Source organism: Podarcis tiliguerta (genome assembly GCF_965153285.1).
Source record: "Podarcis tiliguerta genome assembly, chromosome: 12".
In the NCBI taxonomy this organism is placed as follows: domain Eukaryota; kingdom Metazoa; phylum Chordata; class Lepidosauria; order Squamata; family Lacertidae; genus Podarcis; species Podarcis tiliguerta.
The window spans coordinates 32,834,996-32,861,487 of NC_139545.1; the positions used below are offsets into that span (position 1 = coordinate 32,834,996).

At 43.1% G+C, this 26,492-nt stretch overlaps 1 protein-coding gene and 1 long non-coding RNA gene across 2 annotated transcripts in view; both read right to left on the reverse strand.

Annotated features, from left to right (window-relative positions):
* The window catches only part of LOC310660602 (putative acyl-CoA dehydrogenase 6), a 47,993-nt gene extending 24,888 nt beyond the window's left edge, over nucleotides 1-23,105 (reverse strand). The window contains exons 1-2 of the mRNA XM_083405487.1: nucleotides 22,779-23,105; nucleotides 12,997-13,117 (exon numbers count right to left, since the gene is read on the reverse strand). Of these exons, the coding sequence (XP_083261613.1) occupies nucleotides 12,997-13,117; nucleotides 22,779-22,967 (310 nt within the window). The 5' untranslated portion in view covers nucleotides 22,968-23,105. The remainder of the gene's footprint in view (nucleotides 1-12,996; nucleotides 13,118-22,778) is intronic.
* On the reverse strand, nucleotides 1,638-12,978 carry LOC310660670. The gene is made up of 2 exons (XR_014503596.1): nucleotides 12,686-12,978; nucleotides 1,638-1,792 (listed from the first exon to the last, which is right to left on the reverse strand). It is a non-coding gene; the product is annotated as an uncharacterized lncRNA (long non-coding RNA).
* Nucleotides 23,106-26,492: the final 3,387 nt, after the last annotated feature.

Below are 26,492 nucleotides of genomic sequence, written 5' to 3' on the forward strand. Positions count from 1 at the left end.
TTAAATAAACTCACCATGAAGGTTAGGCATGTTACATTTATGTTGCACCCTTCCATCAGGGGGACATGGATTTCTCTGAACATCACAAACATGCAGTTTATCCTCGTACCGGGGGGTATATAAGAGACAGACAGACAGACAGACAGAGAGAGAAACAGATTGGTCCAAGGTCTCACGAGCTTCATGGCTGAGTTGGAATTTAAAGACAGCCTGTGGCCCTCCAGATGTTGTCAGGCATCAACTAGTATCAGCGCCAAGCAGCATGGTCAATGGTCAGGGATGATAAGAGCGGCATTCAACAACATCTGCAAGGATGGGATGGGGCACAGATTCCACACTGCTATTCTTGCTAATAACAGACCTCTTATTAAAGGAAGTTTGACTAAACAAAAGTTTAAACCAGGGATAGGGAGCCTGTGGCCCTCCAGGTGTTGTTGGAATACAACTCCCATCAGCCTTAGCCAGCATGCCCAATAGTCATGGATGATGGGAGTTGTAGTCCGAGAATATCTCTAGACAACCAGAGATTCCCCATCCCTAGATTAAACACCAAGGCAGTTAATTTTTTAATAAATACCAGGTGTCACCAGCCCAGAATACTCTGCAATGGCTGCCAGGGAGCTTACAGGCCTGATTCAAAGTCGTAGTATTAACACCCAAAGTCCTAAAAGACCTGAGACTCAAGTACCTAAAGGATTGACTAATCCAAAGTAAACTACCTTGGGTCTACGATCAACAAGGGAGGCCTCGTTGGAGGTGCTGCCTCTGGCTGCAGTCCATTTGGTGTTGGCCAGTGATGGGGCCTTCTTGGTGGTGGTCCCTGTGGTGGAATGCCCTCCCTGGTAAAGTGTGTCACTGGGTTTGAAGAGAAATGTAAAAACATTCCTGTTTACATAGGCATTTGATGGCTGAAAGTTAATGGCTGTGCCAACTGTGGGGGTATGTGATTGCTTTCAAATGTCCTAAAATGCTTTTAGATGGTTTTTAAAAATTGTTGATTTAAAAATTGTTTTTTAAATGTTTTAAATACGCTTTTATTTTATTTTAAATTGTACTGTTTTAATTTTTTTTATGTTTGTCACCCTGGGTTCTGACATCCACTTAAAAACAGTTTCAAATTCTGTTTATAAATAACAGCTATACATGTTTGCCAGCATAAGCAGTCAAGTGGATATGTGGGCACAATAAAAGAGGGAGAAGATATAGCAACCTGTTCCCTTGACCGTGGATCTGAGATATATTTATAATCAGCACCAGCTTTTCCATCCAACATTTCCATCCAAAGGTGAGCTGCATTTGTGCCATACATTTGAAGCAATCTCTGGGAAAAAGAATTCTGGGATCTGTATTTTGTCAAGTGCTGGGAATTGTAGCTCTTTGAAGGGTAAACTACAGTTCCCATGATTCTTTTTCCCCAGGGCTTGCCTGAAATATATGTTGTGTACACAACCTACGGCTCTATTCCTCCCTACACCAGGAAAAGGGGAAGGGTAGAAAAAGATGGCAGGCCATTAGTTTTGTGGTGAGGGCAGAGAAAAGAAGGTAGAGAAAGAAAAGGTGGGGGCAGAACCAAAACATAATGCTTATTAAAAAGCCTTGGAAACCAGAATTAATGTATAACTATTTAATTTTTAAAAAACAACTGAGCTTGTTGAGAAAAAGAACAGCCAGGTTTTTTGGCAACGTGCCTTGATTTTTAATCAGTATTTCCAAGGCTCTGTTTTCCTTAATATGCAGTGGAGATTAGTGTTCTGATTCTCTCCTTTTCTCAACGTGTGGAAAACTGCTTCCTCTGCAAAACAAAATTTTAACAAGGTTGTGGAAGATGAAACACATGACCTAAAATGCAGCTCTGCCCTCAAAAAGTGGACTTTGACATTTGTGCCTTAATCCATGCCTTATTATGATTATGAGATGAAGCAAAAACAATTTAAAAAACTGAAAGCAGCAAACTAATAACCTAAATAAATAAACAAGCAAACCAAACAGAATCATGATACAGTCCTTCACCAAAGACTCCTAAGCGAACTTAGTAATCATAGGATAAGAGGCAAGATGCTTTTATAGATATAGAATATGAAACAGTTAAAAGTTTATGGTGAAAGAATATGAAACAGAGAACATAATAAATGAATAGTTCTCACAACAGAGGCATGTAAAAAGTGGGGTCCCCCAAAGTTAGGTATTGTGACAAGACAGCGATGAGAACTGAACAGGCCAAGTTTGCTGATGACTCCAATTAATTTAGGATGGTAAAAACCAAACAGGGACAGCAAATAGCCCCAGAAGTCTCTCTCCAAAATGGCAGAATGGGGATCAAAAGGCAAAAAGAGTTCAACCGATGCAAGTGTAAAGTGGGATAAAAAATTCCTAGCGTCACTTATAGTGCTGATGGTGTCTGTGTTGGCAGTGGCAGGCCAGGAATGGGATCTGGGCATTGATTGAAATGTCTCTGGACTGATGCTGTGAAAGATGCAACTTCCATCTTGAGGAACATTGAGAAGAGAATAGAAAATAGACCCCAAATATCACAACACCTTTATACTAATCTATGACACAACAACGCATGGAATACTGTGTACGGTTGGTGATGTGGTACAATTGGCTTCAGTTTAGTCAGCCTTTGTGGCTGTGGGGCTATCACTTGGGCCTCTGCGCTGAAGTGTTATAACTTGTGCATCTTTGCCCTTTGGTATTGAGGAGCAATTCGATTTTGCTTGCATTTAATGAGAAACTGCCTCATTCTTACTGCTCCAACCACTGAAACACAGGTACTCCTCAAAATTTGCACTCCTCAAAATTTTGCAATGCAGTTCTCCAACCAAAAATGCATTATTTTAGGGGCTTTCCTAGCAAAAATGCATATACAGTGGTACCTCAGGTTACATACGCTTCAGGTTACATAAGCTTCAGGTTACAGACTCCGCTAACCCAGAAATAGTACCTCGGGTTAAGAACTTTGCTTCAGGATGGGAACAGAAATTGTGCTCCGGCAGTGCAACAGCAGTGGGAAGCCCCATTAGCTAAAGTAGTGCTTCAGGTTAAGAACAGTTTCAGGTTAAGAACAGACCTCCGGAACGAATTAAGTACGTAACCAGAGGTTCCACTGTATCCGTCAAAATGGTGTACCCAAATGTTTTGTATTGGGAGAAAAATCACACTAAAATGTTGATGAAGTTTCATGAGGACTTAAATAAATCACAATTTGCTGTGGAAATGTGGAGAAATGAGAAACTTACACAACCGAAAGTGGCAGTGTCATTGCTCCCTACTTTCCAGGAGCTGCACTTGCTCATGGATTAAATGCTCCGAGAAACATTCCTAGACTAAACTTGATGTTGCTTGCCTAAGCAGGCATGGCTGATTAATGGAAAACACATTATTGTAATTAATTGCAAATCAAATTATATCACAAATGACTAACGATCGTGGCACAAAGGCCATGTTCATTAAAAATTTAACCTGCCACTATTGAGAAAGGTGTTTTTCTGCTCCTAGATGACAAAAAAGAACCCTGGCCTTAACGCAGATTAATTACCATCAAGACTGAGCATCATTTTGACCTTTTAAATAATCAATGTCCAATGAACATGACAGCCAAACTTTACATCTTTTGCCTTAAATAGCTGATAGAGAGTGAATAGTGGAGTAGGGGGAACTGCATTTCCTAAGAACGATGAAGACAGTTATGACATCCTAAGCACCACACAAAGGTTATATGGTTTCTTCCTACCACTCACCATCTTGGAATCATGAATTATTATGGACAGAAAGCAAGTGGAAGCATCTAGAGAACATAAGAAGCAACTGCTGGTTCAGTAGCCCATCTAGTCCAGCACCTTGTTCTCACAGTGGTCCTCCAGATGCCTATGGGAAGCATGCAAGCAGGTAGGAAACATGACAGCCCTCATCCCTCCTGTAGTTTCCAGCAACTGGAAATTCAAAACCATACTTTTACTCCATGAATTTGTCTGATACTCTATTAAAGCTCTCCAAGTTGGTAGCCACCGCTGCCTCTTGTAGCAGCCAATTCCATAGTTCAGCTATGCGTTGTGTGAAGTATGTTATTTTGTCCACAATCTTCCAACATTCAGCTTCACTGGCTATTCCCAAGTTCTTCTCTCTTTTTTTTTAAAGCACTGCCCATGATCCCCAAGCAGTGTGACAGGTGGGAGTCCACCAACATGTACACAAGGGCCACAGGTTGCCCATCCCTGCTGGAAGGCCCCACTGCCCCATTCTCCTAAGCGGTGCCCATCTCTTGCTCCTGCTAACAATTCCTCCATCTCCATCCATCCTCAGCCTTAGCTGGGGTTGAGATGGGAAAACAACAAAACCTACTAAGCAATCTTCCTAGAACGATTAGAAGAGGCATAGGCAAACTCCGCCCCTCCAGATGTTTGGGACTACAATTCCCACTATCCCTGACCACTGGTCCTGTTAGCTAGGGATGATGGGAATTGTAGTCCCAAACATCTGGAGGGCCGGAGTTAGAAAATGCACATTTCATGCTCCAGCTGTGCCGTTTCCTCCCCAGGGAGACAGGATTTTCTGCAAGTATCCACAGAGATACTGGCATACCTTCTCCCTTCCCAAGGACAGTAATTAACTTTCTGAATAGCAGAGGGCTCTTTCCTGCAACAAAGGGGCAAAAAACAAGGCTGGACATAGCATTTTTAAAAATCAAGTTTCCTTGTGTATCTACTGAGGTTAAGGATTCTCCTTTCACACACATGGAAAGTATTCAGCGCAGCACCATCTGAGATCAGCTATTAAGATTCTGAAGGTATGAGAACAATAGATTGCCCCCGTTTTCCACAGGGATCTCCACAGTCCCTGCCATTAGACACTTTTATACCATTTGTCTCTGCTTGGGTCACAAGAAAGGTCTCCGAAACTCACACTTAGAATTCAGAGCTCAGAGTTACCGCTTGCCGGAGCTTCCCCTTCGGAAAGGGGCACCTGCAAAACAGCAGGCAATGAATCTGCCAATCTGAAGTCGCTGCTAAATTGACAAGCAAGGTGAAATGGCTCCCCAAGGTAAATGTGCCACCGGAAAAAGGGCAGAACAATCGTAGGAGTGCAAATACTGAAGCTCTGTTAATAGAGGCTGGATGCTCCTTTAACACGCTAGCCAATCTGCCGAGTTTACATTTTGCCATTGGGATGTCTTCCCATCCTCTGCAGTTGCATTTTTAAAATGCCCCCCCCCCAAAAAAAAGCAGCATGTAAACAATTCTGTGCCTGCCTACTCAGGAGTCAGTTGCACTGAGATTAAGACTATTTACTCCCAGATAAGGGCATATGAGATTGCAGCCTTATACCAAGTCAGACAACCTACCTACTGTCTGCACTGTTCTACAATGGCTGGCAGCAGGTCTCCAAGGCTTCAGACACGGGTCTTTCCAACACTGCTTGCAGACTCCAAGATTTCACCTTGGCATGCAAAGCCCATGCTCTGAGCTACAGACTCACTGGGGTTGTGCCATCCCAAACCACCACACACACACCGCTTCTGAATATTCAGGCTATCAGTAAGCACAATTACCGTGGGAACTCTTTTTTTAAGCATTAGATTAAGCCATACCTCTACCAACCTAGTGTTGCCTACATCATTCCCCTAATTAGAAGCTTGTGTCACTTCATGCCATGCTGCCATTAAAAAATGTTAATGAGAACAGCCTTTTCTAGCTTTATTGTGTACTCTGGAGATTGCACGGACCCTTGATTTAATTTGCCTCAACGTTTATTTATGCATTCCCTCCTAACGAATCTGCACTCTTCGTTTAAAATATTCAGGAGACAAACATTAATAAATGGAGGCTTAGATATTGGACAATATTCTCGTCTTGCATAGCAATCCCGCAGCCCAGTGCAAATGGCCGTAGCTATGCCAGACACAGCTGGTTGTGATCCTTGGCAACACCACTAGGTAAAGGTAAAGGGACCCCTGACCATTAGGTCCAGTCATGACCGACTCTGAGGTTGTGGCGTTCATCTCGCTTTATTGGCCGAGGGAGCCGGTGTACAGCTTCCGGGTTATGTGGCCAGCATGACTAAGCCACTTCTGGCGAACCAGAGCAGCGCACGGAAATGCTGTTTACCTTCCCGCCAGAGCAGTACCTATTTATCTACTTGCACTTTGACGTGCTTTCGAACTGCTAGGTTGGCAGGAGCAGGGAACGAGCAACAGGAGCTCACCCCGTTGTGGGGATTCAAACTGCCGACCTTCTGATCGGCAAGTCCTAGGCTCTGTGGTTTAACCCACAGCGCCACCTGCATCCCTGGCAACACCACTAAAAAACAGAGTAAGAGAAGGAAGAGGTATAGGGGGACCCAAAACAGAAAAAGAGAGGAAAAAAATTAAGGGGAGGACAGCTGGTGTGGCACTAGCCATCAGCAACTCCTCCAGGTCTAGCCCTGACTTCTTGCTTGTTGCACTGAATTGTTTGAAAATGAACACTTGAAGGCATTCAAGTAATGATGAACGGCCCTTGCTTGACCTGCAAGCTTTTAACCTCAGAGTTTCAAATAACTCTTTAATGGGCAGGATGGAATGATAGCTAGGTTTTCTTTTCTGTAGAAAAAAAAAGGTTAGGTATTAATGCATGTATTTGATATGCACATTATTATTTCTTTCATTTATGAAATGTTTCCTATATGGGGCATCTCAAAGTGATTTATAGTACACTTGGTAGAAAATTGCTGTAAGCAATATAATTTCACTCTTCAAAGCATATTATAAAAGAGATTATAGAGAGAGTACCAACTTTCCAAGGACGCTACTTTAAATAATTGGCTTTTGTATTTTAACTTCTGGTTTGTACAAACTTTTTTACATCCTTTTTTTCTCCCAAAAAGAATCCAAAGATAACAGTAACAAAAATAAAACAATGAAAGCCAGTATATAAAACAAACAGGAAACAGTATCTAACACCGATAATAAAATTAGTGCCATACAAGTAAATAATGCAAGTGTCGGGTGTTGGGATCTTTCCTCTTCCATTACAAAGTACAGAAAATTTGCCTTCAGTTGGAGACCTGTGCTTCTGGTTGTATCCTACAGAAATGTTTTCAGTTTCTAGATAACACATATCCTGTCATTTCTATAATCCAAAAGGTTTTTATTTTAGTACTGTACAACTATGTCTGAAATTGACTCCGCTTCTCTTTCACCTCAAACAGAACATGTTTTGATTATATATTTTCCTCTGTCAATATGAAACAAGTTAACATGGATAAATTGTTCCAAATAAATTTTCCTTTAAATTAGCATGGATTAATGGAGCACGTGTATTTTTGAACAGCCACTCTGTTGCATTATCAGATGTTGTTTCATAAGAACTTTCCCCCCATTTTTCAAACATTTGGATGTCTGGATGGCATATATGGATTTGTATGTGTAAATTAAGATGGATTTAGTGATATTTATTATACTGTTAACAGAAGGTGATGGAAGTGAGAGCTGGACCATAAAGAAGGCTGATCGCCAAAGAATTGATGCTTTTCAGTTATGGTGCTGGAGGAGACTCCTGAGAGTCCCATGGACTGCAAGCTCAAACACATCCATTCTTAAGGAAATCAGCCCTGAGTACTCACTGGAAGGACAGATCGTGAAGCTGAGGCTCCAATACTTTGGCTACCTCATGAGAAGAGAAGACTCCCTGGAAAAGACCCTGATGTTGGGAAAGATGGAGGGCGCAAGGAGAAGGGGATGACAGAGGATGAGCGGCTTGGACTGTGTTCTCGAAGCTACAAACATGAGTCTGACCAAACTGCGGGAGGCAGTGGAAGATAGGAGTGCCTGGCGTGCTCTGACCCATGGGGTCACGAAGAGTCGGACATGACTAAACGACTAAACAACAAAACAGAAGGTGACAGAATTACTCCTCCCTCTTCCCTGTTTTTTCCCTTTTTTTTTTCTTTACAAATTTGCAATAAACATTTTTTTTAAAAAAATAATAATCCCATTTTTATGCATGTTGCTTGCCAGTCTTCTCTTTTAAATTTAGATAGAATTGTATAGATTTTTAAAACCAACTTTCTCTGAGCATTCTGTAACAAGAGATTTTTGAATGGAATTTTAAGACAAGGAATTCCATATTTTGTTAAAAGTTATTCTCTTGCGGGTCTTATTTGGAAAGATGGAAGGTATGTCTGATTCAGTAGATTACTGCTTGATCTTAAGCAACTATGTGTCCTTGGTTTATCCAATCCTTAAAATGAAGAATGTTTCACCAGATTGAGCCATTAAGTATATGTTGTAGTTGACTTTCTATAAACTGATTAGTCAAAGGTAAGGGGAAACATTTCTGGAGCAAGTTTTTGAAAACACATGCTCCAAACTTTAAGCATGGCTTTTGTAAACATAAGATTGTTTTCCTAAAAAAAAACACAACAACTGGTGGGGGTGAATACTTTCTGACACTTAATTTTGGAAACAAGAAGTGATTATGTAACAGAATCAGCTTATAAATCTACACAAATGATCAACTTTAAAAAAGGTAAAATACCTTCCAAGTTAGTACCAGGTAATTAGTGTAAAAATATGTGGTTGAGGTCTTAAAATAAAAGGCATAAAAATCAAACCCTAGCAGTATGATTCAGAAGATGTCCTCAAACAGCATTTCTGTCATTCATTTTTAGGATTCTCTGATTATTTATCGTTTCCCTTTTCCTCTGGCAATAAAGAAAACTGCTTACTAACTTCCCCAAACTTGTACCAGAGTTTGCTATTAATAAAGGAATGTACTGGGATGACAAACTAATAAGCTACAACTACGTATGTAGACAAAAGCTGATGACACTTTCACAATAAACACCCCAATACAATTCAGTTGATCACAGTCAAACACGGCTGTCCACTTCTGTTGAAACATTCTATTCCTATTACACACTTCATTCTTCACAATGGAACAATCAAGCAGATGTTTCCTACTTTTGAAGTAGAACAGGTGGCTAGACAGAAATTGTGTGTGAATGTGTTGTAGAAGTTAGTGTCAGACAGGGACCTGGGAGACCAGGGTTCAAATCCCACTTGGTCATGAAGATCACTGGGTGACCTTGGGTAGGTGACTGCCTTCCAGCTTAACATACTTCAAGGGGTTATTGTAGGGATTAAATGAGGAGCAGGGGACGGGGGGGGGGGGAAGGATGCACACCACCTTCCTGAACATTTTTTAATTATTATATATTAATTAATTAATTTAATTAATTAATTAAATTTTGGCGTGCTTTCGAACTGCTAGGTTGGCAGGAGCTGGGACCGAGCAACAAGAGCTCCCCCCATCGCGGGCATTCAAACCGCCAACCTTCTGATCGGCAAGCCCAAGAGGCTCAGTGGTTTAGACCACAGCGCCACTTAAGCTGGAAGTAAGCCCTGTTGAAGTTAATGGGACTTAAAGGTAAAGGTACCCCTGCCCGTACGGGCCAGTCTTGACAGACTCTAGGGTTGTGCGCTCATCTCACTCTAGAGGCCGGGAACCAGCGCTGTCCACAGACACTTCTGGGTCACGTGGCCAGCGTGACGAAGCTGCTCTGGCGAGCCAGAGCCGCACACGGAAACGCCGTTTACCTTCCCGCTATAAAGCGGTCCCTATTTATCTACTTGCACCCGGGGGTGCTTTCGAACTGCTAGGTTGGCAGGCGCTGGGACCTAACGACGGGAGCGCACCCCGCTGCGGGGATTCGAACCGACCATGCGATCAGCAAGTCCTAGGCGCTGAGGTTTTACCCACAGCGCCACCCCAGCGTCATTTATATAGTGCCCTCAAAGTTCTGGACTGCAGTTCCCATTTTTTAAAAAAATTGGATTGAAACTGGTTTGTGGCAGGGAAACACCACATTGAATGGCAGTATTTGTCAAGAAACTCCAGGATCAATATGGACTGCAGCTAGCGGCATGTAAGTTTAGCTTCAAAGATTAGCAGTGGTAGTGCACTGAATGGGAAGCAAACAGTTCCGTGAACATACCCTTAGATATGAAAAGAGAAGTCAAATCATCGACCAAATTGGGAATGCAAGACTGCTCTAAGTATGCCAGTCTAGAGAACTGCTTTGATCCAGTTTCTGGTTTCAAGTTCTCTTTAACCAGTAATCTCATTTGTCCTTTAAAGTTAATCTTTAATGTTCTCTTTGCACCGTCAGCATTTTTATAAAGTGGAAGCTCAAAACTAATTGGATTTGTCAAACAAACCCATCACGGTGTAGCAGTTTTCTGAAGCAGAGCAACTGTTTATGGCTACCGTTCCCTCATTCTGGGCCAAACCCTATTAAAATAATGGCAGCGTTTCGACAGAATTTTGGCTTTCGTTTTATATCAGAGAGATACGGTCAGAGAAAGAGAGAGAGAGAGAGAGAGAGAGAGAGAGAGAGAGAGAGAGAACACATGTGTGTGCACGCATAAACACGTTCTTTCTTTTGTCTGGGTTCCTGGGCCTTTCCTGCAGCTGTTAACTGTCCAAGATAAACAATAATGGAATAATGGAATAGAATGCCTTCAAGGATACTCTCCATTAAATGGTTAATCCCACAGTCCGCCTCTTATAAAATCAAAGAAGTATCCTCCCAGCCAGCCCAGTTGAAGCAGTTTCCACAATGAGACGGTGACAATATTATACCTTGAGGAACATATTCACATTGGAGACTTATGAAACATTTGCAAAGGGAGCTATTTTTAAATAGCTGCATTCTTACAGGGAAGCAAAATCACAGAAGCTGAATTCTGGAGCATTTAGGAGACAATAATCCAAGTCCTCATTACCTGCAGACAATATTAAAACATGCACACACACACGACCCTGCAAGGAAAACCCCGTACTTGAGTGGGACATAACAAATAGCAGGCGCTCAACAAGATCTGGCAAGATGTTCAAAACGTTTGCCTTGCACATCTTGCTAGTTTTCTTGTGGTGAAATGCCATCCAGCACACAGCTAGAGATGTGACCCAAGCTGTAGGATAATAAAAGAAGTCCAATCTTGTGCAATTTAAATATGCAGGGCATTTTGAAGCCTATGTTCAATTTATGCTAAAAGCTGAGCATTTAAAAAAAAAAAAACGGGCAGCAGACGAAAAAAAGAAAACAAGGTAAGTGATACATTACCAAGCTTTTGTTCCATTTAACTCTGCAATTTGGTTTTTAAAAGTGCATTTCTTAAAGAGGAATGACCAAATGCTCACATATAACTACTCAGAACTAGATCTGAACCATACAATTATGCCTCATTTGCTTTTCGTGGATTCTGTATCTTTTCAAGCCTGACTATGATTGAAAGTATGTTTACTAAAAAATTAGTAGCTAGACTAGTTCTAGTTCTCTTTCAGAAGCTACTAAGGATTAAAAAAATCTTCCCAAGGTAAGAACAAGAAGTTATTTCTCTCTCAATTTCTACTTGAGTATTTTAACAGAGATATGACAGCAGACCCTAGGACAAAATCGGCAAGTGATTTGAATTCTTAGCGTAGCCCACTTTAGTCCAAATTTTACAAGGTGTCCTGCCACAAATTTAAAGGTCTGTTTTTAACAAAAAACAAAAACCTGAGTGTCAGGGAACTGCCATCGGAGCGGGAGGCGGAGAGGAGGCTCCAGGACGATGGTGGAGAGGGTCCCAGTAGGGGGAGAGGTAGCCCATCCGCTGGGGAAGGAAATCAGCGTAACACCAGTGGAGAAGGGGGGCAGATGGGGGAATCGGAGAGGTGGCTCCAGGACTCTTCACAGGAGACCAGCGGAGAGGGCACGAGTACTCCGTTGCCCACACCCACTTTGCGCAGAAAACTTCTGCGCAGGCAAACAGCTTCTATGCTGGAAGAGGTTTAAGAAACGCCCACTGATGGATTCTGCCAGCGACTGAGGCAGCCACGGAACTTGAGGCTGTCCAGACAGAAAGGGTTCAATCAGGCAACCTAGCCAGGAGTAACGGCAACTTTCGCACGAGCAACCCCTAGAACCATTACACTGAGGCAGAGCAAACCAATGGCTCTTTTTCAAAGTTAGCAGTCCTCCCGACCTTAAGGTGAAAAAATGTAACTTGGCAACGACCCATGTTCTCCTGGATCTATACACCAGACCTTTAAAGCACATTCAAAATACATTTCTTCTCACAAAGAATGCTGGGAACTGTAGTTTGTTAAGGGTACTGGGAATTGTAGGTCTGTGGGCTATGTGTGAACTACAATTCCCATAATTATTTGAGGGTAGGCTTTGAATGTGTTTTATTGGTCTGGTGCATCCCCAGTCCTTGTCCTTTTCTATGCTGTGCTGTGTAATGGATCTGTGCAGCAACCCTAAATCCTATGATGAAACCATCCTCAGATTTATGGGGTTGACTTGGTGATCACATTGTCCAATCCCTATGTAGACAAAATAGCACCACACACACAGAAGGTATAAGCAAGTCTCTTTTCAGAAGTACAAAACCCCTTAAATAAAAACAAAACCCCCAAACCTAAGCATGCTCAGTAACCATAAAATATTGACTGACCATTGGGGGAGGGAGAGGGGGGTAAAGACAGGAGAGAAAAAGAAATGGTACTGATGAGAGCAAGCTTGGCTGGCACCTTGAACAGCACTGCAACGTTCTGTTGCAGTTCCCAGTTGTTGCATTAAATTCTACAATGCAGTCAGTTCCCCCCAGGCAATTATGTTAAGATTGACCACAAGCAACTTTGATTCTCATCCTAGACACCTGTTTGCTGGTACAGTGGTTCATAAGGTCAGACTCTTCATTCAAATCTGTAAGGAGGCTCTGCAAGAATAAATTAAATATGTCCCGGAATACACCCAGAGCAAATTACACCTGTGATCGGGAGGGTAGGGGAAACTGCTATGTATCTTGGTGAAATCCCCCCGGTGTTAAAATGTTCTAAATGAGATGAATTGACAAATAGCTATTGAGATTAATTTAGAAACAGCTTTTGGTAAATCTCTGAACCAAGCCCTGTAAAAGCCAGAACATGCCTTTTACATTAAAAGTAGAGACTTAAGACTATTTCTTACCAGTTGGCTTATTCACTCCAAGGAATCCAGCTTTCCCCAGAATCTTAAAAACTTGGTGTGCTGGAAACTGTCCCTCTTCTTCCCATTTGTCCACAAATGGGTTGATTTCTTTGTCAATAATCTGTATTTTGAGAAGTGGGGGGAGAGGGAGAGACAAGAGTTCGGAAAGTTAAGCTTGTGCTATTTGGCCTGGCTGAGTCCGATTAGCTTCAGTGGGCCTAAATAGGCTTAACACCAGATGCTACAGTTTAGATGAGATTGTGGCAGGGTTTGTGTGTCAGGCTTCTCATCTTAAATTGAAGCAAAGCACCTAAACACAGCTGACTTTTCCAGTTCTTGGGAGATTTCCCTCATCTTAATCACGCTTTCAATTCAAATCAACAGCATCCTGTAGGCAGTGCTGGCTGGTGCCCACTGGGACTGGTAGGGCAGAAGGCAGGGAGCCCCACAGTAGATGGCGCCACAGCCAACTTATTCTAAGTTTGCCCCTCTTCCTCCCCACTGAGTTCTACAAGGGCAATATGGAGACTAAGCAGGGGAAAGCTGATAGGCCCCATTTGCCCTAATGGACTAGCCTCCATGTGTTGGCTGGGGCTGATGGGAGTTGTAGTCCAAAGCATTTGGAGGGCAACAGATTGGTGAAGGTTGCTTGAGGGCCTGACAGTGGCGTAGCGTGGGTTGTCAGCACCCGGGGCAAGGCAAGTAATTTGCACCCCCTAACCCGTGGATTTGCGCCCCCTAACCCCCAGATGTTGCGCCCGGTGCGCCCGCCCCCCCTGCACCCCCCCACGCTACGCCACTGGGGCCTGACAAATGGCAGCTCTTTCCCCACTTCCAACTAAATTCCCTTTGGGGAACCACAGAAATTGACACGCTCCTCTGTGAATCCTTTCTGCCCTGCAGGTGTATGGAAGCTGCTTGGAAGTAAATGGGAAAATGGAGGCAGATAAACATATGAGATAAGAATTATTTTCCTCATGAATCTTGAAAGGTTCTGGAAACCAAGCCTTACGAGGAATGGTTGAGGGAGTTGGGTATGTTTAGCCTGGTAAAGAAGAGACTGAAATAGGATAGCCATTTTCAAATATCTAAAGCGCTGTCATACGGAGAACGGAGCAAGCTTTTTTCTCCTGCTCCAGAGGCTAGGACCCAAATCAATGGATTCAAGTTACAAGAAAGGAGATTCTGACTAAACATCAAGAACTTTCTGACAGTTAAGAGCTGTTCAACAGTGGCTCAGACTCCCACAAGAGGTGGTGGACTCTCCTTCCTTTGAGGCTTTTAATGATGAATGATCTAGTTGAGATCATGTATGGTCCAGATGAGATTCCTGCATTGCAACGGGTTGGACTAGATGACCCTCAGGGTCCCTTCCAACTCTCCCATTCTATGGTTCTATTAACATGAGAAGGAAAACAATTTTTTTGTCAGGAAAAAAGAACAATTTATTACAAACAGCTAAAACTATCGCAGAGGTATGCAAGTCAGCATTCAGGTTACATATTCAGATGACGCACCAAAGTTTGCAGGAAATGAGTTACTGACTCATGTGCAGTAGAGTATATTTTGTCAGTGAACTTTGAAATCATTTCCCCTGTTTCTGAGGCTAGGTGTCATTGCTTATATAGCCAACACTGTAACATCTTCACACATGGAAGAGGTGTCAGCAAACTTGTGAAACCCCAAGGTTACAAAAAATATTTTGGGGTAAAGAATCCTAAGAAGGCACAAAACCCCCATCAGCCAAATGAACACTGGGCTGAGTGGTCACAGACTGCAGATTGACAGGGCCAGAGAGACAGAAAACTGGAAAGTGAAACAGGAATGGCATGGCTGAAATTCTGAACACTCCACACTGCAATATTTTGTTGTAGGTTCCACTTGCAAAATTGAATCCCATTTATTTTTTATATATATAATTATAATAAAGGACACACCATTGTAACACTCTTTAACAGGTTTCTTGAAATCTGCTTATAGCAGCAACTCAATTTTCGGTAAGAAGATTGAACAAGCCTAATTGCTGACCAGCACCTTTATTTATATCCTGCCTTTACTCTAAAGATGACATTTGTAGTTCTACCATCACATCTCATTTTATCCTCACAACAATCAGTTCATATACCCTTAGGATTTTCTTCCTCTGACATCTAATAGATAGAAATGTTAGTCTTTTTATGAGAAAGCTACTGCTTTTCTGTTCAGTTTTGTCGTGAAAACTGGCTATGTGCTGAAGCAAGGCAGAGAGATGAATGGAAAATCATTATCACAAAATAAGTGTGTTTGCTGTTTTTAATCTTTTTCCCCTCACCAGGAAAATAAGCAAATCTCATGGTGCAAAAATAGGCAACCATTTAATCTGGAAGTAAACACATCTACTTTCTAAACTGTCACGTGTTGACAAATCTATGTAGAGCTTCTCTGGAGATGTTCAGAAGAATATAGTGTTTTCATGTCAATACACCCTATACCACTCCTTTAACATGACATTCTTGAAATGGATTAAACAGGGTTATTAATGATTGTCATCTGTGCCAAGTGTTTGTCTTGTAATCAGCACAAACAAAAGGAGCCCTGGGCTTCCTTTCCCAGTGATGGTATCAACTCCTTGCAGGCTTCCACCATGGATATATATAAATATACACATTCCAGACAGTCAGATTGTTATTTTATGTGTGCGCGCGTACTGAACTGCAGGTTAACAGTAGCTGGAGTTTAGTAACAGTGGCGTAGCGTGGGGGGTGCAGGGGGGGCCGTCCGCACCGGGCACAACATCTGGGGGTTAGGGTTAGGGTTAGGGGGCGCAAATCCACGGGTTAGGGGGCGCAAATTACTTGCCTTGCCCCGGGTGCTGACAACCCACGCTACGCCACTGTTTAGTAAGACTCGCTGGCGGCTGGTGCCTGTTGGACTGGTAGGGTGGGAGGCAGGGAGACGAACAGTAGGTGGCGCCAGAGAAAGTGACAGGCAAATCCAACTAATTCTGGTTTTGTCCCTCCCCTCCCTATTGAGTTCTACAAGGGACAACACTGAGCCTATGGAGGAAGCTGACAGTCAGGGCCATTCTTGAACTAGTTGTAAGGAAGGGCACAGGCTGGTGGTCAGACAGTGCCCTGTTCATCCTAAAGAACCTGCCTCCACAATCAGTGATCAGCTACATGGAACACAGTACAAATAAAAGTTGCTTTCTACATACGTCTGTATCTGGGACTATAGGGGGAGGGGTTGCATTCACCCTGCCAAGGGGCTACACACCTGCAGTAGGTAGGGCCACAAACATTCTTGCACACACTGCCCCCCTCCCCTCAACTGATCCATGCAAATCAAATGAGGAACGGTATTATTGCTCCTTCCTGCTCATTAAATGAACGATCTGGTGACTGGGGAGAAGCAACTCACATTCCCGTCAGAGTGCTGTGGCTATTTTTTTAATTTTTTTTGCTGCCACCATTGCCAAAATCAGTGGGGTCTTTTTGGTTTATGAGCTAGCCTCTGGATGGGTATTACTAACCTCAGCTGTAAGGTGTCAACTGGTGTCGCTTAGGCCAACTCCATGTTTACTACTGTCCCATCTAGTTCCGCCTAGAATGAGTCAAGGTACAAAACCATTTTTTAATATGGTAAAAATTACCATGAGATCACCTTTGGCACCTCATTTTTCATGTTGGGAAAAATAGGTCTGTGAAAAGTTCCCTCTGGGGCAAAAGTGGAAGATTCCATACTGGAAAACCAAGAGAAAAACAAAAACAAGTCCCCAGAGCAAGCAAATACAGAGTAGAAGTTCTAAATCTGGGATGAAATACAAACTACTGCAACTTGATAACATCATCTTGCCATAAAGCACTGTAGATTCTAATACGGCCGTACCTTGGAAGTTGAACAGCCTAGTTCTCAAACATTTCGGCTCCCGATCAAAACCCAGAAGTGACTGTTCTTTTGGAAGCTGAACATCTGACGGGGCTTCCATGGCTTCTGATTGGCTACAGGAGCTTCCTGCAGCCAATCAGAAGCTGTGATTTGGTTTTTGAACATTTTGGAAATGTTCGGATTCCATTCAACTTCCAAGGTACAACTGTACTAGGATAGCTGGATCACAAACTTTGGCTTATGCTCCATGAAGGCAAAAGATGCTCAACCCTCTTTCATCTCAAGATATACTCTACAAACCTGGAGCATTAACCAATCCTGAAGAGAAATTAACAAACCCACCTTAATGAAATTCTGTGCTCATTCACATGCGTGCACAAGAAAGTGTGGTTGTTCATGATTAGTTATTTGCCACAATACAGAATTACACACAATTCCTGCTGCAAAGGTGGTGCTCTCAATCTGTGGGGGAAAACCATGCCTACTAGATCGGCTTCCTTTAGTTGTAGAAGGAACAAGACATGGATATGCATGGTTTTTATTTTTCATTTCTGTCCAAGGTTTCAAATAACAATTAAGATAAAATAGTAAAGACAGCTGAATACCAATTGCCCTACATCTCTATTACAAATTACTTAAAAGGTTAAGGTAAAGGACCCCTGACAGTTAAGTCTAGTCGCGGACGACTCTGGGGTTGCGGCGCTCATCTCGCTTTACTGGCCGAGGGAGCTGGCGTTTGTCTGCAGACAGTTTTTCCGGGTCATGTGGCCAGCATGACTAAGCCACTTCTGGCGAACCAGAGCAGCACACGGAAACACCATTTACCTTCCTGCCAGAGCAATATGTATTTATCTACTTGCACTTTGACGTGCTTTCGAACTGCTAGGTTGGCAGGAGTTACTCAGTGAGCCTTAATTAAATCTTCCCATGGGGTCATCTGTGCAAGACTTTAAAATCATCTGAGAAAGATTTTAAAATACACAGTCTGGTGACCTTAGTAATTGATTAAAGGTCAGTTTTTAGGCTGCAATGGAAATTAAAAGCAACAACTTTTTTTACAAGTCTCTTGTCCAAAATTAGGTACTACTAACTGTAGACAGAATTTATTTTCAAGAGTGGTTTAACAATCAATCCTCTTTCCCATAAATCTCTAGGAATTGTATGTCTGTGAGAGGAACAGAAATCGCTCAACAACTCTCAGCACCCTTAAAAAGCCACATTTCCCAGAATTCTTTGAGGGAAACTGTGACTGTTAAAGTGGAATAAGAGTGCTTTAGCTCTAAGATGCAGATGTAGCCTAATTAATTAATCCCTTAAGTATTATCCATAACTGTGATATCCACTTTAGCTCCTGTATATATTAATACAACCAGTATGGTGCTTAATTACATTTTGGGACCTAATAAATAGAGCACATTTGAGTTATTATATTAACAGTGCCTATAATGCCAGCGGGAGACAGTAAGGGAAAGACTTCCTCATAGCCTCATGACAAAATAATTCATGAAGACTGCTCTTTAATTAATGAGGAGAAAGATAGTAGGAGCAAAGAATGAGCAAAGAGCCAGACATAGTTCTTTAATGATAACAGGGCAATTTTAAAAGCTAATATTAAGATCAATGACTGCGAGACGATAGCTATTTTTGCTACTTATACCAATAATCAAGACGATAATCACTTTAAAAGGATCTTTTAAAAGTAATTTCTTGAATTCACTTCACAATACAGCATGTTTTCATTTATTATAAAGTCTGGGAATAATTCTAATAGAAGGCACTAAAAACTGCTTACAGTACCATCCCTATTCACGTTCAGAACAATGGAAACCAAACCCCTTAAGCTTCCCTTGTCAACCAACAGTATAATCCTACATATATTTACATGGAAGTAAGTCCCATTAACTTCAACAGGGCTTACTTCCAGGTTAAGTGGGCATAGGATTTCCACCTAAATATGCAGGTGCTGCATATTAGATCCTGAAGCTGAGGCTCCAATACTTTGGCCACCTCTTGAGAAGAGAAGAATCCCTGGAAAAGACCCTGGAGTTGGGAAAGATTGAGGGCACAAGGAGAAGGGGACGACAGAGAACGAGATGGTGGGACAGTGTTCTCGAAGCTACCAGCATGAGTTTGACCAAACTGCAGGAGGCAGTGGAGGACAGGAGTGCCTGGCGTGCTCTGGTCCATGGGGTCACAAAGAGTCGGGAAGGACTAAACAAACAAAAATACCTCACTGTTGCCCATCATACACATAAATTAGAGGGAATCACTTGCAACTGCAGTCCTAATCCTAATTTATTAAATGGAAAAAGCAACAGGGCCGTTGGGCCATTGTGTTTAGTCCCTTCAAAAACACAGCATTTCCATACTATATAGAGAATGAGTACTCTGTTGTAAATCTGACCCAGAGAGTGCCTTGGATAACCACAAATGTCTGCAGATTTCACCTGCCATAAAACCTCTCCCCTTTTTGGGAATTGCTCTGAGGTCTTAGGTTTTCTCTCATAACTTTTACTCTTCAGGACAGGTTCCTTGGGCCTTTCCCCATAAAACTATTTATTTATATTAAAAGTTATATGCTGCTTTCCATTTGTATGATCCTTCGAAAGAGCTAGCAAAGTGTAAAAACAATATATAATGAAACACAATCAGATAATCATCATGATGCAGCTGAATAATCTGTTGAAGTACTACAGCAAGCCAGGAATAGAAGACAGTACAGTCTTGATTGCAAGACAGTACATCTATAATGTGGGCACGTAAGAAAAGCCAGTGTGGAGTAGTGGTTAGAGTGCTGGACTAGCACCTGGGAGAACAGGGTTCAAATCCCCACTCAGCCATGAAGGCCACTAGGTGACCTTGGGCCAAATCACTGTCTCTTTGCCAAACCTACCTCACAGGGTTGTTGCAAGGATAAAGTGAAGAGAGGGAGAAGTTTGTATGCCACTTTGAGCTCTTACAAGGAAAGGCAGGGTATAAATGTGGTGTCTTTTTAAGCCTCCCAGGCCAGAGGCTTCCATCCCCTCTGTCCCACAGCCACCACCCATCAAAAAGGCCCTTTCTCATGCCACAGTCAATTGTTCACAGGCTTGTGAGCCTGCTATCATCAAACATGTCACAGCAATTCCTTCAAATATCACAAATACCACAATGTGATTGGGTCTAAGAAGGACGTAAAATGTACTTGCATGTATTGTGCCTTTGTTGTGCTGACAGATTGAGGTGACGGGAAGGGGGGAAACGTGGCAACATCATTCCTTCCCCAGCCATTTTTAGCTCAGTCCCATCTATGTGAATCATGTCACACTTTTATGGAATCACCAGAAACAAAGTGAACTAAAGCAACTCCTACCATGTCCAGTCTTGCTTTATCTCTTTCTAGGGGAAGCTCAAATACTGGACACTGGACACACCAGTGTTTTAAACGTCACTGACCTTCTCAAAGATTAATATTGTTGACTGTGGCTTTTCAAAAATAATAATGCTAGCATATCATCTCCCCCTTCTTCTTCTTCTTCTTCTTCTTCTTCTTCTTCTTTTGGAATCTAAAATACTTTTTGATTCTTTCATTTAGCAGAGTAGCACAATCAAAACAAGATTGCAGAGCACCTCTCTCCGTTTGCAAGGGCAGGGAAGATAAGACAAGAGGACAATGGTTTCAGCCAATAGTAGTAATAAACATCCCTTGTGTTTCACTAATGTCCACAGGAAGGTTCTAAGAGGCAAGCCAAAAAAAGTATTTATTGTGGTTGAAGTATTATTGAAGCAGAAAGGCTTATTCAGAGTTCAGACATGTGTTCTGTGACCTGCCTCTGGCACAATTAAGAGTTTCTTTCCCTCCACAAAGAGGCTGAAGTATTGTAGTTTAGTCAGAAAAGGGTACAGTGGCCTGTTTAACATATCATAGTAAGCCAAACCATGGCTCACTGGGACTACGCAGGTTCCCAGATAGAAGTTCAAAGCTGCTCTGCTCCTACCTGGTCTGTTTTCTTCTTTTTTTTAACTTCTGCATTGCACTGAGCTAAGCCAAGGTTTGGCTCAGTAAGCTCCCTAACCACAAGCCATAGCCAAGGTTTCTGGAGCATGCCAACACCTCCCTCTTGCACCTCAATATCTGCAGAGTCTGAGATCTGCTGCCCTAGATAGCCTGAGAAATCTCTAGTCTTGTATGCTTGCTGAAAGGCTTGCAAGAAGTGAAGGAAGCTAAATGATTACCCTGGCTCATGCACTGGTCAAAAGTACAGGATACCTGAGGAAAGACAACATGAAACATGAACTATTCCTGTAAACCTAGTTTTTCCACTCGGCGAAAGAGACCAAGATTTCATCATATCCAGATAAGCATCAGCAATATTTGCATATTCCCAGCAGCAGTAATGCATGTGTTGGTATATTCCAGTGTTCTCAGGCAGGATACCTACAGTTCCTACTCAGAATAACTAGAGCACCAGAATGTTTAATCATAAGCAAATATCCTCAGTCCATAAGTCTTACCTCCCTCACCTTTTATTTTAAAACAAGCAATGCTAGTGCTTAAGCAGAATGATAGTAGACTTGTAGCTGCCTCCTTACAAACCAATCCTATACATGTCAACTCAGAAGTTAAGTCCCAATGACTTCAAGGGAACTTCCTCCCAAAGTTAGTATAGGATTGCAGCCTTACAATGCTAAAAATACTGCAGTGTACATCCAGTCACACAGGAACACACTACTGAGTTAAAATACTATTCCGCAACCTTTTGAAAGTATTAGGAAACCAAACAATTAATAACTGCAAATGCTTGACATATTAGTTAATACCATTTGATGAAATGATGCAATCTTCTTGTAGATTTTAATGAAAACAACTCCCAAAGCACGCCCTGGGCTCAGTAATCAGGGTGGTGCAGTTTTGCCTTTGAGCCACAACTATTATCCCAATTGTTTCTAATCCCATCTACAAATTATGCCAGTACTGGAGCAGCTACTCAGAATGCTGGCAGTGGGAACGTATTTCTCCAGCACTCCATTTTCAGTTACCCCAGCTAGTGACCCTTTGTCTCATAGTTCTGGACCCTGCACCAGAGCCCGGCTGCTTCCACGCCTAGGTCCACAGTTTGCTTGGTTTTTAAAGGGTGTCTGTGTGGCACCGTGAACAAAGCATGGCTACCTCACGTTATCCTTGTTCAGCTTCAGGACTTTATTTTTCTTTTTCAGAACTCAAAGCCCAACTTAAAAACTCAATAAAACACCCGTGCAATTTCCCTAGGTGTAGATAGCCTGTTATGCTACTATCCTGCGCTATGGAGGTTGTTCTAGCCAATATGGGGACCTCCGGAAGCTGCTGGACTACAATTCCCATCATCCCTGGTTCTTGACCATGTTGGCTGGGCCTGATGGAAGCTAAGAGCAGAGGCTGCCAGGACAGGGGAAAAGCCCCAATGCCTTCACGACACCAAATGGGAGTCTGCAGCCGATGACAGTAAAACCACATCCGTACCATACATTGAAAGCACCATGATCCCACTTCAAACAGTCATGTAGCCCCCCCCAAGGAATCCTGGGAAATGTAGTCTGTTAATGGAGCGTTGCTAGGAGTCCCCTGACCTATCCCAGAACTACAACACCCAGGGTTCCCCAGGAAGAGAGAATGACTGTTAAACCACTCTGAAAATTGTAGCTCTCTGAGAACAGGGAGTCGCCTAAGAACTCTAGGGACCCTTCACAAACTACATCTCCCAGAATTCTTTGGGTGGGCGGGGAAGCCGGGACTGGTTTAAAGCGGCACCGTGTTGTTTTCAATGCGTGGTCTAGATGCGACCTTGAACTCAAAAGGCACCGTGGCTGCGGATTCCAGCGCCCAATTCACTGCACACAAAAAACTACACGAAGAGGCGAGGCGGGCGGTGAAGCCTAGGCGCCCCGGCCCGCAATACCTTTCTCAGAGACTCCCTCAAGGCGAAATGCTCCTGCGTGTATATTAGGTGGTCTCCGGAGGGGGACCCGGCCACGGCGGCTGCGCTGCTGCTCCGGGTGCGAGGAGAGCTTCCTTGCGCCCCGCGCAAAAGGAGCAGCCACTTGGCTGCCTCTTTGCGCCTCAGCGCAAAAGCCCAGCGCAAAGCCATGTTCGACAGGGCAGCTAAAGAGCATGCGCGGGCCCTGCGGCGGAGAAGGAAGGAACGAAGCTGGGCCGCCTCTCGAAACGCCCCTTCGACCTTCGGCTTGGCGGCCGCGAACACACTTTCGGTCGCTTGGGAAAAGGCTTCGCGGGCGGTCCCTGCGGAGGAGCCGCGTCAGTTCCAGGGACCGCCGTCGCACCCTTAAGGTGAAGCCTTCCCTTTGCAGGTGCCTGCAAATAACAACAACAGCGAATGCTGCAAACAGTGTAATTTACTTATTCACAAGCGCTTGAATCGCTTAGCAGACTCAAGCAGCATTTCTGAAGCAGAAAGGCCTGTTCCTTCTTTGGTAATGCAGGCATTGGGGGTGGGGGGAGTGATACTGGGTTGTTGTTTTTATTTTGATTATAGATTTTGTGGTTTTATATTTCGATTTTGTTCTGTGAAGCGCCCTGGGACCTCCAGGTATTGGGCGGTGTATAAATTCAATTAATAATAATAATAACAACAACAACGTGGACTACCAATGGTGTGTCTCAGCAGCTTCTTATGTGACCTGGAGGCATCTTGGAAGAGGTGTTCCCTCCTGCGTAAGAAAGGGAACGAGAGAGAATCCCCATGTTGTGCTTGCTAGCTGCCTTTTTTTATAAGTACGTACATTAAGATTGTCAGTAAGTATATCAAGTTTGCATAAGTCTATTAAAAGTACATATTTTCTTTAGAAATCTCCAATTCCATACTTCTACATCTTTAGGCTGCAATTCCTTACTTACCTGGGAGGATGTTCCATTGAATTCAAGGGGGTTTATTGGGAAGGACGGTGGCTCAATGGCAGAGAACCTACCTTGCAAGCGGAAGGTCCCACGTTCAGTCGCTACTGGCCAGCAAAGGCTCCCTGTCTGAAATCCTAGAGCCGCTGCCTGTCTGTGTAGGCAATACTGACCTAGATGCGCTGGTAATCTGGTTCAATATAACAGTTTCCTATGATCCTGTAGGACTTTGCCATTAATCCGTTTAATTTCTGGTTCATTTTAAAATTAACTAAATTTTCAATCGTGGTCTGGGGAGAATTGAGTCTGCATGTGGATAGGCAGTGCATAACCAAGGAAAATGCAGCCTTCCAGATGGAAAAAGCTTTCACATTCCTCATTAATTAACAGTGCAAGCCTTCTGTTTTACTCAGAAGTAAAGCCTACTCAAGTTCAATAAAAGCCCCACTGCCTTAAATGGCTCCAGTAGCAGTTGGTGGGGTGGCACAGGGAGGACAGGGTTGCTGACCTGCCTTCCCAACACAGCATCACGGCTGGCTTCTGAGGGAGAAGCACAAGGTGCAGGGAGCGAGGTGACTGGAGATCATGGAAGGTTCAAAAAGATATGGGTTCCCAAGGTTGAAGAATGCTGCCCTAAGCTGAGGTTTGAGTGTTTGGGGTCCTGGTGAGAGCCTTCTCCACTGTGGCACCTAGTGTGTCAGGGGTGGGGGAGTTTTGGTCCTCCAGGTGCTGTGGAACTTCATCTCTCATCAACTGCAGCCAGCATGGCCAATCTTTGAGGCTGATAGTTGTAGGGAAGAGCCATGGTTCAGTGGTAGAGCAGCTACCTTGTACACAGAAGCTCCCAGGTTCAATCCCTGGCATCTCCCAGGTGGGATTGGAAGAGACTCCTGCTTGAAATCCTGGAGAGTTTCTGCCACTCAATGTATACAATACTGAGTTAGATGGACCAGTGGTCTGTTTTCATATGAGGCAGCTTCCTCTGTTCCAACAACACAGAGAGGGGCAAAGGCTCCCCAGCCCTGCACTATGTAGAATGAACTCCTAGTGGAGATCAGGCAGTCAGTAATGGTGTGATATTTCCTACCCTGGCATTTCCTAACTCTTCAGAACAGTTTTTGCTGGTTTGATTACTGTGGTTATTCCAGCCATGCTATTGTATAGTTTGTTTACCTGATTTCAATTGCTTTTTGTTGGTTTGGTTTTAATCGGATTTTGGATCGCCTGTTGTGAACTGCTTTAATATTTTTTTTCTAAACAAAAAGCAGTAGATAAGGGTTTTTTAATAAACAAATAAATCTGATTAAATCTGAAGTACGTTGTTTGCAGCAGTCCAGGGTCGTGGAGGCTTGAAGACCTGCAACAGTTTCTACAGCTGGGGCCCTGACTCCTGTGTCCTAGAGCTACTCTCTTAGTATAGAAGGGAAGCTTTTTAGCCACTGAGAAAAGGCCTTTCTCACCCTTTGTCCTGATTGGAGCCAATCAGAGTGAATGGTGGTCAGTCAGCCATTGAGGATTGGCTTCTAGGGTCACTTTAGAGAAAGCGCATGGGAAGAACGTTGCGGAGTTGCTGTTCTGTAGCTCCAAAGCTTAAGCGTTTAGGAACACTGAAACCAGGTGCCTCAGTTTCAAGGCAATAGTGTGCAGGTTCTGTTATATACAAGGGAAATGCAACTTAAGTCACTCTGAAAGAAGATATTGGAGCAATCCGAATCATTTGCCCACGTATGTGCATAGAAAATTGGATCTAGTTGAAAGCAACATGTGGAGATCTGCACTAATTATAGCAATGCATCCATTATTATTATTATTATTATTATTATTGGGTAAATATAATCTTAGAATGTTCTTGTTTTATTATTACTGTTTATTAAATTTCTATACTGCCCTTCATCTTAAGTTCATTCACAGGGCAGTTTACAATATAAAAACATTAAAAGGTTGTACAGTGGTACCTCGGGTTAAGTACTTAATTCGTTCCGGAGGTCCGTTCTTAACCTGAAACTGTTCTTAACCTGAAGCACCACTTTAGCAAATGGGGCCTCCTGCTGCCACTGCGCCACCAGAGCACGATTTCTGTTCTCATCCTGAAGCAAAGTTCTTAACCTGAAGCACTATTTATGGGTTAGCAGAGTCTGTAACCTGAAGCGTATGTAACCTGAGGTACCACTGTATAATCTTAGAAGGGGGGGAGCAAGGGGGGGCATGGCTGTGACTACCATGAGGAGCCCCCAGTGGCATAGCGTGGGTTGTCAGCACCCGGGGCAAGGCAAGTAATTTGCGCCCCCTAACCCATGGATTTGCGCCCCCTAACCCTACCCCCAAGATGTTGCGCCCGGTGTGGCCGCCCCCCCCTGCACCCCCCACGCTACGCCACTGGGAGCCCCTGCACTTCTGAATTTGCCACCACACTACTGCAGCTGACCCAAAAACTAAAACCCTCGCATAATCATTGTACTTCACCAGATGTAAATGAACCCCTATTTTTATTATAACAGTGCTATCATGGTTTTCTCACGGTTACAGTTCTATTTTCTGCAAAGAAGAAAAAGAAGCCTTTCACCATGCATCTTAGCATTCTCTTTACCAAAATAACACTGTAGTTGATTGTTCAAATAGATTTCTTTTATTACTCAAATCAGCATGTGCAGGAAATTAAAAGAACAGGAAGCAGCCTCTAGAAACTTATTTAGGGATACAGTAAGCAAGAATCTGCTTCATGGAATAAAAATATAAGCAGGCATTTTCTGTTTTCTTTAAA